This window comes from Perissodus microlepis, chromosome 14, assembly GCF_051167445.1.
Source record: "Perissodus microlepis isolate ML-2025 ecotype Zambia chromosome 14, ASM5116744v1, whole genome shotgun sequence".
Taxonomy (NCBI): Eukaryota; Metazoa; Chordata; class Actinopteri; order Cichliformes; family Cichlidae; genus Perissodus; species Perissodus microlepis.
The window spans coordinates 4,030,594-4,050,834 of NC_140474.1; the positions used below are offsets into that span (position 1 = coordinate 4,030,594).

Sequence of the window (20,241 nt, forward strand, 5' to 3'; positions counted from 1 at the left end):
TCTTTCCTTTATCCAAAGGATAAACCAAATACCAAATCTTGGGACTTTTCCTACAGCTGTGTTTTCTCAGTTATCTAGTGACTCTTCCTACCACTCGGTCTGCCTCAACTCCTCCCTGAACTCTGTGCAACATTCTTCCTTCTTCAGCTTCCACCATTCATCATCTCCTTAATTTCCAAAGTCATCCTACAGACTGCCTAGCTGCATTCTCCTCTGACACCAGCTTGCATCCACCTATGTGCACCTTCCTCCGCCATTATGTCACCCTGCGCTCCTGCCTCTTCTTGAAGTCGGCGTTCACCACAGTCCTTTCGTCCTGGTGGCAACCATATATCTGTTCTTCCACATTTCTCCTTACAACATATCTACCCAACACCTCTTCATCACTTCAGTTCAATTCACCTACATGTCCATTCTGCTCCAGTCACCACTCTCTCGCCTTGAGGACATTCACTTCCACTCCACAGTTTGGCATATCCACCCAGCATCACCCCTTTGATTTCCAGCTTCAAACCCATGATCCCATCTGAAATTTTAATTTAAAGAGTTTCCGATTTTTAATTTAACAATTTTAATCACTCATAGATGCAATAATTATTCCAGATGATTTTTATATTCTAGATACAGCAAAGTTGTTATAGCCCCCTGTTTGCATCTGGACCACAGCAGAGCTGAATAAAGACTCACAAAAAAATCAACACTTGGTGGTTTGTACAGATTTGTCAGAGTGTTTGTGGCCTTTCTAAGTCTTTATGAATATTAATACTATATTATATACACAGCTTATTGTTCTGGAGTTTCACGTGTGGAAAGCTTAAAAAAAGCAAAACTGTTTATATTAAAATAAAATGCTGTCTTACATGATATCCATAATGCTAAAGGAAAGGAAAGAAGATGAGGTGAGATATACTTTTGTTAAATCCCATCTTGGGAAGTATAATAACATAGAACAGCTCAAAAAGCTCAATAACGTAAAAAGAAAACAGTCTAACAAGTACAAAAAAAATAAAGCAACATAAAATCACGTAGCTCAGTAAGTAAAAATCTATATAAGCGTTTTATTAAAAGAAATAGCTCCACAAAATGCAGCAACAAAAAGAGCTTACCCAGTTACCAATAAATGTCAAATCACATTTAATTAAATATATGTCATATCAAAATCGCAGTCCTCCCACATTTTCATTTCAGGAGCTCTTTTAAGTTTATGATCAACACAGACGATTAAAAATCAAAATCAATGCTCAGCTCTGCCAGCAGTAAACAAACAGGCAGCCATAACATTTTTCCATTAACTAAACCTTCCAGAGTTTAGAGTATACTTCCTGTCAAACTTGCTATCAAAGCAACTGAGCAGCTTTAACCTCAAATGACCGACCATTAGAGGCAGAAAAAGCATGAATGAGATGCTCATAGACTGAGGAAAAGTGCCCTGAGTGCAGGAAGCTCTCCAGTAGAAGTGGTTTACAGTGACACTTTTTGACCTGAAGGCAATTTCTCATTCAACTCCATCGACTGTCACAGAGGGGGAGGCAGAGCTCCTTCCCTGAGGTAAATATGTTTGTGCTCAGAGGAAGCACCTTAAAGCTAAGAGAAGTCACACAAGCCGAGTGTGTGTGTGTGTGTGTGTGTGTGTGTGTGTGTGTGTGTGTGTGTGTGTGCGCGCGCGCGCGCGTCGGTGTTTATGACAGCTTGAAATAGTGCCAGTGAATACTGCCATATGCTGCTTTGCGCTCTCAGCCTTTTTGGAATTAGATGTATACACCATAAAGTGGAGAGGGGAGGTCTAATCCTCGTCTCTTTCCTTTCTTCTTTTCTCTGAGCAGAAAGGCCACGCGAGTAAATCCCGCTCGAAACACAATGAGCCTTAAAGTCAAGCTCTCTGTGAACCACCAGACAGCTACTACCTCTCTCTAGTGTAAGGAAAATATTGTTGGCTGTAATACAAACCCTGATTGGCTCTCGGTTATTTCTCCAAGATGAACTCTGGTTGGTGTAGCTGCCGTTGCCACTCTGTTGGCAGTTGATCAGTAAACCAAACTGAGCCATATGTAAATGAACTCTTTCTGCAAGCTCTTTAGTGTTTTCTCTCTCAGACTAAAGCAGGTGTGTATATAAAGCACACGGTTTAGCTTATTAGCATTTTGCATTGTTTCAGCCAGCTGAATTTATGCCATAGAAAAATGTTAGAGTTGTTTTGGCATAAAGTTGACCGTTTGTGCTCATTTTCAGCTGCTTAGTTTTATTATCAGACTCCACTGGAGAAGCTTTTCATGAGTCAACGTTCATGATGATCCTTAAACTGAAGGGCTATACTGCAGCCTCGGCTTATCCACAGTCTGAAACAAGCTGCTTTAGCTCCTCCCCTCATAAGTCAACTTTCTTTTGATTGACTGCCCCCCATAAAGTTTTAAACAGCAGGTGGGGGTAGCTTCTGTTCTCGCAGGGATTTGGGATGTCCTCTCTCACTGACTTCATACAGAGCCAAAGTTACAGCTGACCTTTTAGCGTAATTATATATATGCTGACCTCATAATGCGAAACTTTGGCCATCCACCATTGTACCAGTGTAAATGCATGGCAGCAAATAAGAAAAAGCAAAACAGGTGCACTTTAAACAGACCGCAAAAAACGCAAAACTTTTCAAATGTTATCACCTTATTTCTATTGATCAGTGTATTCCCCCCTTAAACACTAAAAAGGCAACAATGTTGCTTGGTTAAGAGGAAGGCCTCACATAACTAATTTTCCATTTGTTAACACTGATTTATTTTTTTAATAACAAAGACACAGTGAGTCAATTTGTGCAGTTATAATTTTTATTTGTTTAAGTCATTTATTATGCAAAATGAATTTATTTTTTTTGCTCTGGGTCACAGGAAAATAAATCTTTGAGTCCAAAACTGTTGGTTTAAGTTTCAATATGTGGGTTTCATGGTTCAATTTTATTTTTTCAGAAATATAGTTTACATAAGTACCACTGTTTTCCACAAAGAGTGTCATTAACTTAAATTTCATAAGAAAAAATGTACAGTAAACTCCTCCAGGACGGAAATGGATTCACTAACAAATCAGTGATTTCAACACATTTCAGTGTGTTCCATTCTGTTTATTGCCTGCCACTTAAACCAAGTCAACCTGTTTGTGGTATCAACATTTTAAAACTGACTTGAATTTGGCTACGTTCACACTGCAGGCGAAAGCGCATCAAATCCTAATTTTTTTGACCCTATGCGACCCATATCCGATCATGGTGTGACAGTGTGAACGGCACAAATCCGATATTTTCAAATCCGATCTGGGTCACTTTCGTATGTGGTACTGAATCCGATACATATCCGATGTTTCAGAAAGCGACTGCTGTTTGAACGGTCAAGTCGCATTAAATCCGTCTTTTACGTCACTGACACAAGACAGACGCCAATTATTAGCGCCGGAGAAGACATCGCGAACGCTTCCTGGCCATCCGGTGAAACTGCTGGGAAGACAACGTTGGAGAAACGTGAACATTTTATTTGTACTGCATAATCTGCAGATTCTGACAGAAATCTGCAACTATCCTTTGAAGCACCGCCCCTCTAAAACAGCAATAAGGATCATTATTAGGTTATTTACATTATTATGTAAATAACAAAATAACTTAAAGCAAAATTGGGAAACGTGAAGTCCGAAGTATTTATATTAAGGGCCATCAGTCAAACAATATTGTTTGCTCTGGGTCTAAACAGAGCGCGTTGTGTGTGACGTCTTCTTTTGCGCATGCTGGCCGCTTTGAGCGTTCACACTAGAGCGCGTTTGCTGTCGCATTTTATTTGTAGTGTGAACGAGCAGACAAAAAAATCGGATTTGATCAAAAAATCGGAATTGAGCATTAAGACCTGCAGAGTGAACGTAGCCTTACTGACTTTAAGCCGTACAAGCCCCACCCGAAACATACCCTAACCTGTTTGAAAAACATTTATGCCCCAGTTGGTCTGGTTTTAATGCTGGTAGAAAATTTGAGTTAACCAGGTTGTTTATTTACTGTAAGTAAAATTGGAAACACTGCAGCTTAAATCACCACATCGATGATGGTGAAGATGATCATTTTGATTATGATAATAATGAAACTAAAACTGACAAAAGTAAAATCTTGTGAAATCTTTTGGTGCTCCTTAAAATAAAACACTTCATTGTGGAAGTACCATTACAAGTTTCTTAGTTTCAGGCCAGTCTCACTGTGCTGTCCCTTCTCTTTCCTTCACATCCATCTTCCACAGAGGGGACAGAGGGGCAGATGACTGCTGAGGAGGAGGAGGCTCGGAGGATAGCAGAGATGGGGAAGCCCATCCTGGGAGAGCACAGCCGCCTGGAGGTGGTCATTGAAGAGTCGTATGAGTTCAAGGTGATGATTCATCTTCTCTTCTTCCTCTGTCACATCGTTGTCCTCTCTGTGCAGTAAAAAGAAATTTATTGCTGCATGTCTTTTTTTTATTGAAGTTATTGAATGTGTTAAAATTTAATACATTGATGACTTATTGATTATTGCCCCACAGCAGCTTTAACGTTTATCACTCCACTTGATTTATTTATTGCAGTTAAAAACAATGAAAGGAGAAGAAGCAGCATAGAAACTCCATTTGGGATAAAGCAGAGCTCAGCACGTTGTTTGAGGGAGCTGCAGAGGACAGAGTGTGATAGGATGTGGGCTTGTTTTGTAACACTAGATTTGTAGTGTTATTAGAAGAAACACAACAAATCTAAGCTGACTTGCAACAAGTTTAAATGCACACCAGAAAGGGCTTTTCCTCCTGTGGCCTCAATACAAACTCCAACAGTCTTTCATAGCAGTTGGGTTGTAGTTCCTAAATGAGGGCAGTGATCGTTTGATCATACTTTATTCATCCCGAGGGAAATTGGGTTAAGGCTGCCAGCTGTGCCAGCGTATGTAGTGAGTGTATGTATGACCCTTTGCATGGTTTTAACTTTGAAAAGCCTCAAAGGGAACACTACAAACATACAGCTCGCCCTACAGCTCCTCTGACTGGGTTGTGTTTAGTGGCTTAGGACTAAGAATTGGTTTAGGCGGGAGGACTGAGTCAGAGCCAACACAGGTCCAGAGCCAGTGAGTAAATAACATTTTATTTTGTGCTATTTTAATTTCAAGTGAACTAATATTTCTGTATTTTGTTACTTTGATGAATTTCACTTTTGTATACACACACCTCATGCCATGCACATATTCCATATAAGCATGGCAACTGTAATAATCGTTTATTTATAAGGACAGGTGGCTCAGTGCTTTTCTATTACCACCTTTAGCATCTGCTGGACCTTTTATTTATGAAAGAAACGGAGATAATTCTATCCCACCATGTAAATGTTAATTATGGTGATCCATTCATTCATTTTCTTGACCAGTTCTTACCAGTTCAGAGTCTCTCGGGTGCTGGAGCTCATCACTGCTGTTGTAGGCCCAGTAGCAGGGTACACTATGGAAGTTGTCAGTCTACTGCTGCACTAACACAGAGAGAGAGAGACACAACCATTCATGCCTACGGCCAATTTACAATTACCCAATATTCACGTTATTCATCTGTGGAAGGAAGCTGGAGGACATGCAGACACAGGGAGAGCATGCACCCATGAGTCACACTCTTCAGGGTGTTATCAACCCAGCAGGCATCTACGGTCACATCACGAAGAAGCCTTTAGAGTAGAGAGGTTGCATTTTCTGTGCACTGAGACTCTCTTTTCCCTCACATCTTTCTTTGACCTCATGATATTTCCATTTCACTGCAGACAGAGGTTAATTTACTGATTTCTGAGGGCAAAAACAAATGCTAAATAGAAGGAACTGTGCTCTCCTGGCAGAGTTATGCAATCCACCTTTACGCTCTTTCTCACATTGTTAAACCTCGGTCTTAACCCTCTCTCAGTGTGCCGGTCTAAAGTGGGTTTAAATGATTGAAAATGCATGAGTTGCCCTCAATATAGCAGCTCTGTCGAGGCACACGGAGGATGCAGACTCTCTTAGAGTTTGCAGAGCATCCTCCGTGTGCTTCTTTCCTCTGCAAGCTGTCCAGATATTTGCATGGTGCTTTGGGCTGGGCTCAGGTTGTATTTTAAGCAAATAAAAGCAGCCACCACCTCCACATAAGCCCTCTGCCTCCTGCATGCTCCAAGCCATAACATTAGATTAGTTTACTGGTGACAAACATGCAGAAGGACCATTTGGATGGATGATAATCCATCATTTTTAATTACACTTCACGAACGTTTAATTAAGGAATTGTATCAGGTCACTCATGTGAAAGAACCATTTTCTGTTTTGCTAGGAGGTTTTTATTGTATTACAGGTCTGAGTCTGTGTGAAATACACAAAATTAAATAACTTAACCATCAATAAGTTCTCTTAATTCCTGTTATCATCAGCTCTTATGTAAGCAGTGGGTGTTTCACAGGTTTTAAATCATGAAAATCCTTCTTAAATGCAGTGAATAACACAAGTGCTGTCACAATAAGCAGTCGCTGAAATACACCTTGTTTGCTTTTATGCTTTCCTCTGAATGATCTGGAATCTAATTAACACAAAACGTGTCAAAGCAGATAAGGTCAGCTCAACAAAGGACACGAACAACTCAAACACCAGTCTCACTCTAAGCCAATTAAACACGAGCAGAAGCTTGGATTTGTTTGAGGATTAATTACACGAGGAACGAGCGCTGAACAAACATCAACAAAGCCGACGGAGGAGAGCCATCATTCCATCATCACATCAAACACCGTCCACTGAGACACCAGATCGTCATCCTCCGCTTGATTAAACCAACCCCTTGTGATCAAATAAAATTGTACTTGTCGCTCATCATTAGTGGATAGTGTGAGTGACCTTGAGGAATAACGCAGTCACTGTGAAGTATGTAAAACAGTGGGAGAGGTGTGCATGTTTGCACTTTATCATCTGCTCCTTCTTGTATTTGCTGGTTAAATTGCTGAAGTGAGTTTCACAGCTCCAAACTCGACCGAGCACACTGAGCTTTCACCTCATGTGTTTGTGCAGCTGCAGACAAACTGCACGTACTTCAATCATACAGAGACGATTTTATCATCGATGCCCAGATGTTGATGTTTTGGCTTCGAGGTCTACACACAGCTCCTCTAACTGAATTGAACTGATGATGGGTGTGTCATTATATGGAAAATTAAATAATCTGAAAAGAAAAAGAAAAAAATGTCAAGTGAGTGAAATATCTGATGTGGTGTCTTTGTCTGCCTCTCTTCATATATGACAGATGTCATGAAAGCTTACGCAACTCGTAATAAATACAGTGTCATTTAATTTAGGTGGTCGTGGTTAACACGATCACCTAATATGCAAAAGATCCCGAGATCAAAACCAGGTGGAGACACAAATCCTGGGGAGAGGGTTGTGTCAAGGATTATATCAGATGAAGAAATCTGTGCCACATCTGCTGTTGTGATTCTTTGCAAGTAAGAAATCACAAAGACAAACAAAGCTCGTCTTTATGATGCATCTGTTCAGCTTCTGTGAGAGTTTGCAGGTAAACCATCAGCTGGATCTGGTTGGTTGTCCTCATGGTCAGCACTGTTAGTATGAAAATCAGAGTGCAGAGCTTTTCCCCTTAATAAATGAAATCATCATTTAGAAACTGCATTTTGCATTTACTCAGGTTTCCTTTGCCTAGCTTTATAATATTACATTGTGTTTGATGAGCTGAAATATAAACGAGCGGGCAAATCCTTTTTTTCATACACTGTAACTGTCAAAACTGAATCAAATGCCCAGAAATAGTCTTCCTCCTAACACTTCCTATAACGCAGCACAGGAGCATCTTTTATTAGAGCCGTCCCACCTGCCGGCTGCACTTTTAAGCCAAAACCGTCCTCCTGACAGGTAAACTCATATGTGTGAGTTTTTGAAGGCCCCCTAAATAGTTCATTTTTCAAACTTTTCTCCTCTTCCCTTCAGCTGCACAAAGCATGACTAACAAGCTCTATCTCACCTGAGTGACTCTTGTCACCTATCCTTGGATTTAATTGCTTGCTAATGAAGTGTGTTGTGCTTGTGATTGGCAGAGCACTGTTGACAAGCTCATTAAGAAGACCAACTTGGCGCTGGTTATCGGCACACACTCCTGGAGGGAACAGTTTGTGGAGGCGGTCACTGTCAGTGCAGGTGAGCTCTGTTTGTGAGAGTCTGTCAGTGGACGCATTACTAGAGTGAACAAACAGCTGTCACATGGACGCTCTTCCCCCTTTAACGACACAGTCAGCCAGTCTAAGCAGAAGCTGTGAGTGTGACCGAGGATCATCTGAAGTTTAGGATTGTTACGCCTCCTCGAGGGCAGGAGGGGGTAACACAACAACTCCAGATACTCGGTACAAGTTTTATAAACAGAAACAAGTTTAATGGCAGCTTTCTCACAAAAACAATAACCAAAATTCATACAACAAATATGGGGGAGAAAGGGACAGTTAGGTTGTGCCAAAAAAACAAAAACATGGATGACACCAACCTACTTATCTAGTGTTTCTAACAGAAAGGACTCCATGTGAGTAGGTGTATGGGGTCCCCAGACTTAACTACTCCTCTTTACTCAAACCACAACCTTCAAACAAATGAAATACACCAGAGGCGCTCTACACATGTGCCAAACAATTCTAAGCAAGGAAGCAAGATCCACCCCCAGCAACAGGTGAGTCTCCTTATCAAGGTGTGCACTCCTGGTTTGTCCAATCAAAGCCTCCTTTCTCTAATTAGCTGGAGATCCCCAAATTGACACCAGCCTGCAGTCTGTGTACCTGAGTAAATGGCAAACAAAAGGAGAGGGAAAGAAAACAAGCAGCCTGCAGACACGTAACAATGATTTTGATTTTGGCCATCTGTAAAAGTGCCATTAAAGAGCCTACTGTGCTTTAAAAATTGATCCACACCCTCAAGCAGACTGCTGTGACACATTGACTTGATTCATAATGAATTAAATTGACGTTTTAGCATTTTGTAAACTAATGAAACTAAAAGAAAAGCTGTTGATCCCTTTTTTACACTAAAGCCTCACATTTGCACTTCAGTCACATCTTGATTATATGTTTTAAAATCCACCATTAGGTGTACAGAGACACAATTACAAAACCGTGTCATTACCCAAATGGGCACAAAAAAGGACCATATGTTTTCCAAGTGCCTCTTTAACTTGGTCATCTCCATAATATAAAGCTCCTCGAGGCAGGTGGTGTTGTGATTTTGGCACTGTTTAAATGAATTCAATCATTTTCCCATCATGACAAATTTTATTAATTAGTCCACTACTGCTAGGTTCAAGTAGAGATATGAGTGCTACTGTAATGTTGCTTCATGCTGGTGTAATTCATGTACACTGTCTGGCCTAATGTGTGTATAGCTATAAGATAGCACAGTATTAGGATAGGAGGCTGCTGAATGAGTGAGCTTTCATCCAGCCAGCAGACTGGTATTGATGTTACGCCAGCCCGAACAAAGCCTTGTTAGCTACTGACACCTGATTGTTTGCATCGTCTGCTGTTTATTAAAGATTCTTCAGGAAGACAGTTTTGGTAACTCAGATTTGTATGCACAAGTTTTCATTTGATGTCTAGACTAGAATTTAGCCAAGTTACAGTCTCTTGGTATGATACACAGAAAATCACTCCTCCCAGTTAAGATGCTAAATGGTTACCAGCCTGGTCGGTAATAGTAAGATTTATTAAAGATAGATAGGAGGGGAAGTTCCCTCCCTGGGCTCCCGCTTACAGGGATGTTTAACACAGCTATAGCTCAACAGATGTTCAGAGTTGAGCACCATCAGCTGTAATACAGCTTCCTGTCTGTGTTTACTGGCAAGTTAACTATCTCCACATTAAGCCAGAACTCATGTTAAAAAAATGTCCAATCACCTTTTAATGTGCTCAAAACAGTGAACTCAAAATCACTCAGGCAACAGGAAGTCTGCCCTCTTTGTGTTTTGTTTCAATAATGAGATGCAGAGTTTTCCCAGCTTTGCTTTAGAAGATACTGACATTGGCTGTTTAAAAGCTGCCAGATGAATTTCACTGAAGGAGAAGACTGATCAAATGTTGTGGGTAAAAGGGGATTTTACCAAGGCGGGGCCTTATACCAGGGTCACAGACTGTATATAAAAGATATACTGTGACGTCACCAATTGATCAGCGTTGTGGCATCATCAGCTAAGGGAGGGGTGGATCTGAGTTAGAATCAAAGTGACACTGCGTCTTCATACGTGGGTGACTTGTAAATCCCTTGATGAAGCATACCCTGCTTTATCCTCTATCCTCAAAAGCTACAAAATGACCTTCATGTTCTTTTTGTTGTCATCTAAAATTACCAATTAAGAGCATAAACGCATCAGGAAGGTGAGGGAGCTCATGTACAAGTCTCCTTTCTTCAACCTCAAGAGTTCCCACCTTTCTGGTGATTTAAAAGAATTTCATTTAAAAGAATGGCTTTATTTTCCAGACCTGGTTGCTACATCTATTTTTATACACAGTATGTACTCAGAGTGCATTTGTTACATTGTATCTTCGCCCCAAAAATTAGTCAGATAAAAAAGAAAAGATTCATTCCTCTTCTCGAGCACATAAACAGCTGATTCATCACAGAGACGTTGCCCTTAGCCAGAGAGAGCAGAGTAGCAGCAGAGCTGTGGGAACACCTTACCCAGGGTCGCTGAGGTGTTTAATCATCATTATTGTCTAGTCCTACACCCACCTCTACCGGTCCCTGTAGCCCAGTGTGTGCTGTTTCCTCTTCTTGGATTCAGACAGCATCTACAGCATGTCACATGCACAAAAACATGCTAGCTTGTAATGTTGTTGTTTTTTTGTGTCACTTCCAAAGGCATTGATCTGTAAATGTTGTATAGAAAAAACACATTGAAGAAAATAGAGTCATCTGTTCTTATGGAAACACCAATCTCTCTGTCTGTCATTGAATTCTGTGTGACAGTGTGATTTAACTGAAATGTAAAACCGTAATAACATTGCAGGTAAATTATGCTAAATGAGAAAAAGATGCTTGAATTAGACATAATTCAATCCCTAAAAACAAAGCACCAAATGTTGCTGTAAACTGCTCCTCTAATCAGTAAAATATATTAGCATGCTTCTAGTCTGTAGTGTAAGAAAAATAATAAGTCTAATATTTTAAATAGCTGCCTTTTTCAGGCATGAAGGGTCGGTGGAGGTCAGATTTGTAAGTGAAGGCCACCATCTAGTGGAAGTAACAGATCTCTGCAGACAGTCAGTTAACTGTATTCCTTGAAGCATATTTCTATGTGTAGCTGTGATATTTCTATTATAAAAATGTTTCCTATATCATTAATTTGTCTAATTCTACAACTTTTCATAGCTTTTTACAGGAATTAGCCCCTGTTATGGAGTGGATAATGAAAAATGAGTGATGAGTTTTGTTTTCATTGTATTTTGTTATGTTAAATATAAGATTTTTTTTTTCAAAAACAAGGACAATCTGGTTTGTATGAAGTAAGAGATGATGGCTGTTCAAATAAGCTTATTTCTTTAACATTTCAACATTTAAGAAATATGTAATAGATAAAGGACCCAGTAAAAGTATGATAAAGATTTTTTAAAGTGTTCCTGTACAAAAGTCAAAGACTGCTCTGTCCTTTAAGGTGCTGAGATAGTTTGGTCACTTCAGGGTTAGAGAGCTACGACTGCAACAGCACATTTATGGGATTAATATCCTGCCACGCCATGAAACTGGCAGGACATTAATCCCACACATCACCTACAGAATCAAAAAGACCTTCCTCGTGACAGCGTAAACCCAGGTCACGTACTGGGTCCAAACCCCCTGAGTACTCTGAGTAGTATGATCTCCATGCTGTTCGTAACCTGTAAAAAATATCACTGTGTGTTTGGCTCCTCCAGGTGATGGCGATGATGATGAGGAGGAAGGTCGTGAGGAGCGCCTTCCATCTTGTTATGACTACGTCATGCATTTCCTCACTGTCTTCTGGAAGGTTCTGTTCGCCTGCGTCCCGCCAACAGAGTACTGGAACGGCTGGGCCTGCTTCTTCGTGTCCATCAGCGTCATCGGCCTCCTCACCGCCATCATCGGGGATTTGGCATCACATTTCGGCTGCACTGTGGGGCTGCGGGACACCGTGACCGCCGTGGTGTTTGTGGCACTGGGAACTTCCATTCCAGGTGAGTAAATGTCCCGTTTCACTGTGTGAGAGAAAGAAAAGGCAGAAAGGAGCATGGATGATTTGATTGCTGTGAGTATTGGATGGATTATGGGAGAATACCCAGATTTATGAGTGCATGTAGTGTCACTTTGTAACTTGTAACTCTTTGTAGTTGTTTTGTGTCTTTCAGCCATTTTGCATCATTTTGCTTTTTTGCATCTGTTTATAATCATTTATTTGTATCTTTTGTTTTGTAAGATAAGATAAGAAGAACTTTATTTAAATTCTTTTGTCATACTCATGCTCAATGCAGCAAGAGAGACAGAGGAACAGAGGAATATGATATACAATATATACAATAAGAATAGTGGTGATTTGTTTGTCTTTCTGGCCATTTTGTGTCTATTCTAGGGATGCAACGATACCAATTTTTTCAAACCGATACGATACCGATACTTGGATCTGAGTACTTGCCGATACAGAGTACAAAAACCGATGCTTCTACCACACACACACACACACACACACACACACACACAAATGCAATGGATTGGAAGACAGGTTTTATTTTATTCTCTGCCGATAATAAATAATATCTTAATAAAAATGACCACAAAAAAATTTCAAGTGAAAAATAAGCACTTCTGTTAAATTATTGCAGAGTCTCCACATTGTAATTTAACAAAATATCACTGAACTATTGGCACTGTCTCGAGCTTTCGGAATAATTAATAAACACTTCTGTTTGGAATAAAATAAATACAAATTAGGTTTGAGAATAAAATAAACTTTTAAATTGTTGCAGAGTGTCCATATTGTAAACAAACAAACAAAATAACGAAAGTATTTGGCATTGACGAACGAACTCCCCATCTGCCCCTGGATCATCGGTCCACTGTGCCGTTAAACCAAGGACTGACATCGCGCACACACTGCTTGTCTTTACCTCTTTAGAAAGTTTTGGCACCATTATCTCCCTGATGTGTGGGCGGCTGGGAATTTCATATCGCAGCTCGAGTATGCTGAGAAGAATCCTATGTTTTCCACGACTGGCATTGGCTGGTCATCCAGAGCGATAAAATGAGTCAGAGCCTCTGTTATTTTAACTGCCCGTGGATTTTCTCTTGACATTTTTCATCGCTTTTCCAAAACCTGAGTTAAAGTTGGCTGTTCCGGTCCACTCTGCTGACATTTTGTTTAGCCTAGCTACAGCAGCCTCCAGTTTCTCTTTTTTTATCTGGAGCTGCCAGTCTGACTCGTCTAACCCTGTGCCTGTTTAGCGCGGGATGTCCCCCTAGTGGCCAATCTAAAAAACTACAACAAAAATGACAAGCCACCCTCTGATTAATGAAATAAGTTAGTATCGGTTCATGGTATCAGTTAACTTTTACGAGTATGAGTACACACACATTTTACAGTATCGGCCCCGATACCCGATACCAGTATCGGTATCGGTGCATCCCTAGTCTATTCTATTAAATATTCTATTAAAAACATTACTCCGGCTTCCTCCCACAGTCCAAAGACATGCAGTTTGTGGGGATAGGTTAATTGTTTAATCTAAATTGTCCACAGGTGTGAATGCGGGAGTGAACCTGAGTGCGAATGGTTGTCTGTCTCTGTGTGTTAGCCCTGCGACAGACTGACGACCTGTCCAGGGTGTACCCTGCCCCTCGCCCTATGACAGCTGGGATAGGCTCCAGCGCCCCCCGTGACCCTGAAAAGGATAAGCGGAAGCGAATGGTTGGATGGATGGATAAAAAACATTTTCTGGGAGGGCGATTGTCTTTCTGTCTGTGTGTTTGTTTGTGTGTGCTTGAAGGTGTATGACCCACATTTTCCACTTTTTCCTCCCCCAGACACCTTTGCTAGCAAAGTGGCTGCCATACAGGACCAGCATGCGGACGCATCGGTTGGAAATGTCACTGGCAGCAACGCAGTTAACGTGTTCCTGGGGATCGGAGTGGCGTGGTCAGTGGCTGCCGTGTACTGGAGAATCAAAGGAAAGGAGTTCCAGGTGGATCCTGGATCACTGGCGTTCTCCGTCACGCTCTTCACCATCTTCGCGTTCATCTGCATGTCCGTGCTATTGTTCAGACGCCGGCCCTCCATCGGCGGAGAGCTCGGCGGCCCGAAAGTGTCCCGCCTCCTGACCACTCTCCTGTTCCTGGGTCTGTGGTTCCTCTACATCCTCTTCTCCAGCCTGGAGGCCTACTGTCACATCAACGGCTTTTAAAGAGGAGATGAAGAATGTTCCAGAAGAATTTTGCACAGCAGCACACACAAAATCTTTGACTGTCAGTCCATTCAGTCCACGGTTTAACACGAAACAAGTGTAAGATTCATCTGGTTAATAGGGCTTCAGATACATGTTCACAAACACACAAACACTACATTTAAGCATGTGTAAACAGCGCGTTTCAAACACACTCATTGTTACTTGAAAGATGAGGGTTAAGAGGAAGTATTTTTGGAGGGTGAGAGCGTGAAAACGAAAGGTTACTGCAGATAGTTAAGGGGGAGCAGACGGAGAGTGACAGAGAATGACTGTGACGGGAGATTCAGAGGTAAAAAGAAGGTCAGGTCAGTCAGAGGATGCTTTATTCACATTAAAGCCAGGTGTGTATTTATCTTTTTTTTTGAGTTGAGGAGCTCACTTGCAGGATCAGACCACTGAGATGGATCACAATCCTGTGAGCATAGAAGGAAAAATAGTTTTGTTTTCCTTTAGTCTCTCATTCAGTCCATCAACTCTGCAGCTTCATGCTTCTTCACTGAGGAAGTGGAGGAGCACTGCATCAAATAAGGAGTCGAATGTTTACAACAACATTACATTTGTTTACTACAAGAGATTCTTATATAGTGGTGATGCTTGTCTAATACACAGTATAGCTGAAGGTGGCTCTCCACACGCGCTGTAAATAGTACAAACCAGTGTTCATATAGAGTGCAGTAATTTCACAGGGCAGGCTGCCACACAAAAGGATGCAGAGGCAGAAACGCAGGTTTCTACTGTCGTTGTCAGCAAAGCTTAGATGATTTTCGAATTCATGCACAGACTGGAACACTGGTAGTTGCAAAGATTGCAAATGTCAGCGGTTTTAGTTTTAGCGACATGCTAAGTGGAAAATAAAAGTTTTAGCAACCAAAACAAGCAAATAGGAAGCTGCATAAGTGTAACACTGACTAAAAGAACATCCGTGTACCAATCGCTTTACCAGACCACAGCCCCTCTGACAGGGGCTTGCATATAAAGCTGAAAGATTATTTTTTGCATGTATAGCCATGTACAGAGCATCTTCACATTATATGTCATGTACATGCTATGAAAAAGGGAATAACCAGCCTGATTATCCACCTGTAAATTACATCCCTGTGTTTTTGTGTCGACTCGGTGAACAGAAACTGTCAGCTAGTCCTTGATGTTAAATCTTCCTGTATAAAACAGAAGAAGCCGTTTGGTCCAGGAGGAACAAAAAGGACATTTTCATCTCCTGAAGGACCAAATATGCGCTCTCACACTCCCGATGTGTGCAGTGTCATTTATAAACTTTGTCTGAGGCAGTCAGATGGGCTGATGAGCTGCAGTCAGCCATCACTGTGTTACTGTTAGTGGCAGACTCGTCCATTCCTTTATCTTAAGCAACAGCAGCATGGGCAGACAACAGGACTCAACAGTGTTAGTTTACTCTCAAAAATAAAGTCTCTAAAGTTGCTGACTGCGATCATCAACATCCGGTCTGCAGCATTTGTTAGGAAAAAGCTAATAATCTACACATTAATTAGGCTGCAGGACTGTAGTCTACAGCACACTAATGCTTTAAGATAGCAAACAAAGAATGCCTTAAGGGAAGCTCAAGTAAAAAAATCTAGTATTCAAGATTTCTGCTGTACAAACTGCCCAGGCTGCACTTTATTTAACATAACTAAAACACTGTGTTGTGCTTATCTTTTCCTCCATCATTCTATAAGTGGTTACTGTGCAATATACGAAGGGAGAACTGTCTCGAGTTTCCACTGGTTCGGCTAACACCAGATCCAGGTGGACCCATCATGTTGTCCCGTGCAATGTAATTCATCGCCTCTCATTCACCAGAGGGTCTACTTCAAACGAGGATGTCTACACAGGAGTGGCATAGTGCCACAGCAGAGACTGGTTTCTATGGGAAATGCATTAGGAAACACGGCTCTGCAAGGCATGCATGTGTTGCTCAGTATTGCATGGCAGACTTGGAACAAATGTTCACAAGCTACTGAAGAAATTGGCTGCTAAATACACCATAAAACACTGGATGGTTTGCGAACACGCTCTGATTTGTTTCGACATTTCCACGCTGGCATTTCAGGGCTACTATGTTCAGCACTGAGATGCATGAAGCAGGAAAGCCAGAGTGTGAAAAATGTCACAACAAACAGCAGTAAGATTGTCTTATAATAATAATAATGACTAAAAGCTTCAATTATTATTATTAGTAGTATTGTAACTGCCTAATTTCAGTCCTATTAAATATATTTCTTTGAGGACATTGCATTATAAACCTCTCACCCACAGATGATAAGTGCTATACAAGTGGAACTCTTCATTATTGTTGTTAAACATGACAATTTGAAAAGGATTCGATTGGTTAACCCTGACTAACTTTGTAAACTTTCTAAAATCCAGTTTTGTATCTTTTTCCTTGCAGATGTAGCCAAGGTAGATTTTTTTGTATTTCTAAACGACATTTAGGATAGTTTCAGTGTATAAAGCTGGTATGTAGACTACATGGTGTCTGAATTTAGTGGATTAGACTTTGATATATTTTCCACAGAGAGGAATCTCCCCTTTAACGGTGTAGTAGTGCATCATAACCAAACTTTAAAGCATCTAATTTACTGAAATACACGGTCCGCTAACTCATTTGTGTCTTTGTTTTTCATGTATAGTAGATAATTTATATATTTATTTATTTATTTATAGAAGATTATTTCTCTAAGCATAAGATGTGCTGCAGGTCCTTGAGGAGAACAGTTTGGAGTTTATTCATGGAATTAGGTTTCAATGTGCAATACGAGAAAAGGTTCAGCTGCAGCTTACTTTGTTCAAGCTCGGTCCGTGTCTTTTTTTCCTGCCGCAGTGTTTGTTGTAACCCTCCGCCAGTGTACACTTCTTCATGTTGTCCTTGTGACGGAGGAACTTTGAGTGTAAGTAGCATGTTTACATAAAGAAACAGTGTGGAACATTGCCAGTATAATTGTCAGTCTCAGGCTGTTGTGAGCTAAAGTTGTGTAGATATTAGCTGTGGCTGTGAGGCAGGTTTGTTGTGTGTGAGGTTCAAACAATCCCCTGAACAGTACTCACTCAAACCACCAGGTGGGACCAACATTAGATATGAAACACACACACGCACACATGCAGAGGTCTGCTGAACTCTTGTGTAATGACCAGCACCAGCAGGAACAGAGCGAATCACCTCCACAATGTGTGCATTTGTGACCTCGGTGTGGCCCAGGAGCCAAAAACAGAACTGTCTACAATGTCCGGACAATGTTCCATGTTTCCACAAACTTCTGTACTAACTGTCGGCCTTTGGTCTTCGCTGTTCTGTAGCTAGATGTAATGCCCCCACCCCCGGCTCTTATCAGCCTCCCCTCCTTACCTGCCCCTCCCCAGTGTGCATCCATGTTTACATCCCCTCCTGTGTTCCCCTGCACATGCATGATGAAGAAGCCCGGTGTACGTGCGTTATAGCAGCATGGTCTACTGTGATGGATGCCTGTCGGTCATTCTGTCAGATCGATTCCCCGCAATAGGATTTCAAAACATTGAGTCTTCTTGTGAAATAAAGTGAGCAAGTGTGACACGCACAACCACTGCTCGGTTCAGACAGACTGAACAGAAACACAAACAAGCGCCATTCCTGGAGTCAGAGTCTCCTCCTCACCTGTTTCTGTAGAAGCTGTGAAAAGAGATCCTGCTGTGCTGGGTCCAGGCTACATCCCAGGTCATCTTTTTGTTTGTTGGTGTATGATATTTCAGTGTCTGTGTTCGTGTTCAGCCTCCTCTCCTCCCCTCCCGGGTCTTGCTCTCTTCAGTGTGTCTCGCTGTGAAGTCGTTTCCTGTGATGATGAAAATTTCTCTCTGCCTGAATCTTTGTAGGGAAATAATGACTGAAATTATTACAATGTCATGTGATAGACATAAACATTTATTCGATACTGTAATAAATTAACTAAAGATGATATTTAAGTTTTTTTATGAAATGCAACAAAAAAATCTTAGAAAAAAACTTGGTTTTGAATCATGGCATGAGGTGTAACGTGTTCCTGAAAGAAAACGAAGGTCTTTAATCAAGTGAAGTTGACCTTATTTAAATATAGTTTATTTATTTTCAAGGTTCAACGTGTCTGAGTCATTTTTTATAACTGAACCAATATAACAATCAAAGTCAGTGATTCGTAGAGTCATCCAGCTATCAAACACTTGCTGTAATCTGAAACTTAAAGGACATTTTTCATGTCTCGACTCATAAATACAGTGAAATGTTTTGCAGATTAATAAGTAGTGGTGGTCACCTCACAGTAAGAGGGTCCTGGATTTGAATCGGTGGGCTGGGGGCTTTCCCATGTGTACCCACATGAGTATCCCTTATGCATGTTAGGTTAACTGGTGACGCTAAATTAGCTTAATGAATGGATGCCTGTGTCTCTGTTTCGACAGACCGGTCACCAGGTAAAAACAAATGTAATTAATTTAATTCTTAGCTATAAAGGCAAAGGTTGTTTTTTGGGGGGGGGGCAGTAATACAGTTTTTGTATCTCTGTACAGTATCACAGTGGATTTTAACTCAAACGCTGAAGACATGATTGAATTTCTTTAAACTTAAAGCTTTAATTCAAGGGGGTTGCATTAGCTGAGGATTTTTCATTTTTATATATGGTCCCCAATTTTAAAAGACTCAAAAGTACCATATGCACTTTCTTGGCCATGTGAGGCCTGTTCCCTCATTATCACAATGAAAGCTGATAAACAACTGGGATTGATTCGAGGGCTGAACTTCCATTTCATAGCTTTTCACTGACACGCTTAGTATAAAGTTGAAAGAAATGTTGAAAGTGAAGGAGGACATCAGGTTTCGTCTCCTGTCCAAGCGGCTTCGTTAGTTTGAGAACAGCTGTGGAGACACACAGCTCCCTAAAAACGTAAGTACTTGTCACGTCGGTGCTGCCCACAATTCCTGATTGACCTGTCCTGCTCTGCTTCTGTTCTAGTCCTCCTGTGCATTTCCAGGTTATTTCCTTTTTGCCCCAGTTTTTGAATTTATCAATAACAAAATAACAATCTTCATCTAAATACAAGGAATAATAATAATAATAATAATAATAATAATAATAATAATAATACAAGGACTTAGAAATATCAGCAAATTGTTGGAGGAAGATCGCTGAAACTAAAGGAATGGACATGTGGGAATGCACAAAGAAGTGGAAAAACTGGAGGGATCAATATGTTTGTCCCTGGAACAAAAAAAAACATACTACAAATTCTATGAGTGAACACAACCACGCGGTAATTAACACATATTACACTAGAACAAGGATAAATAATGGCATCATTGTCAGTCATCACAGTTGAGTTAGACAGCTATCACAATTGGCACTAAAATATAGCAACCAAAGCTTCTTTAAGTGTTAATTTTTGGTTTTAAAAGGGTCTATCTATCTAATGGTTCTCAGCTTAATCTGAGTGTTTCTTAGTTTTTGACTACTTGGTTAGTTTAACTTTTTCTTTTTTTTTCTTTTTCTTTTTCTTTTTACCTCAACTAAGAATCACCCTCCTCTGCACATGTCCAAACCATCTCAACCCTCTCCCACTTTTTCTCCAAACTGCTCAACTCAACACCACCTACAGACTATTTGAACTTGATGGGCATATCATGCTTTCAAACTAGCTGCACAAGCACACATGAATGACCTATTTTTAAGTTTCAAAGACACATGAAAGGTACTTCAGTGTCTGGTGTGTGCAGTCTTATCTGCTCAGTGTCCTCTGTCACGCTGGTTAGCAGGATTGCTG

At 40.8% G+C, this 20,241-nt stretch overlaps 1 protein-coding gene and 1 long non-coding RNA gene across 3 annotated transcripts in view; one reads left to right on the plus strand and one right to left on the minus strand.

Annotated features, from left to right (window-relative positions):
- slc8a2b (solute carrier family 8 member 2b) overlaps positions 1-18,567 on the plus strand; it is a 201,268-nt gene extending 182,701 nt beyond the window's left edge. For both annotated transcript variants that reach the window (XM_084951825.1, XM_084951824.1), the window contains 4 exons: positions 4,257-4,381; positions 8,077-8,176; positions 11,926-12,204; positions 14,045-18,567. In XM_084951825.1, the coding sequence (XP_084807951.1) occupies positions 4,257-4,381; positions 8,077-8,176; positions 11,926-12,204; positions 14,045-14,421 (881 nt within the window). In that variant the 3' untranslated portion in view covers positions 14,422-18,567. The remainder of the gene's footprint in view (positions 1-4,256; positions 4,382-8,076; positions 8,177-11,925; positions 12,205-14,044) is intronic.
- Positions 2,922-8,081, minus strand: LOC146372893 (uncharacterized). Its single transcript, XR_014802300.1, has 2 exons — positions 5,405-8,081; positions 2,922-4,427 (listed from the first exon to the last, which is right to left on the minus strand). It is a non-coding gene; the product is annotated as an uncharacterized LOC146372893 (long non-coding RNA).
- Positions 18,568-20,241: the final 1,674 nt, after the last annotated feature.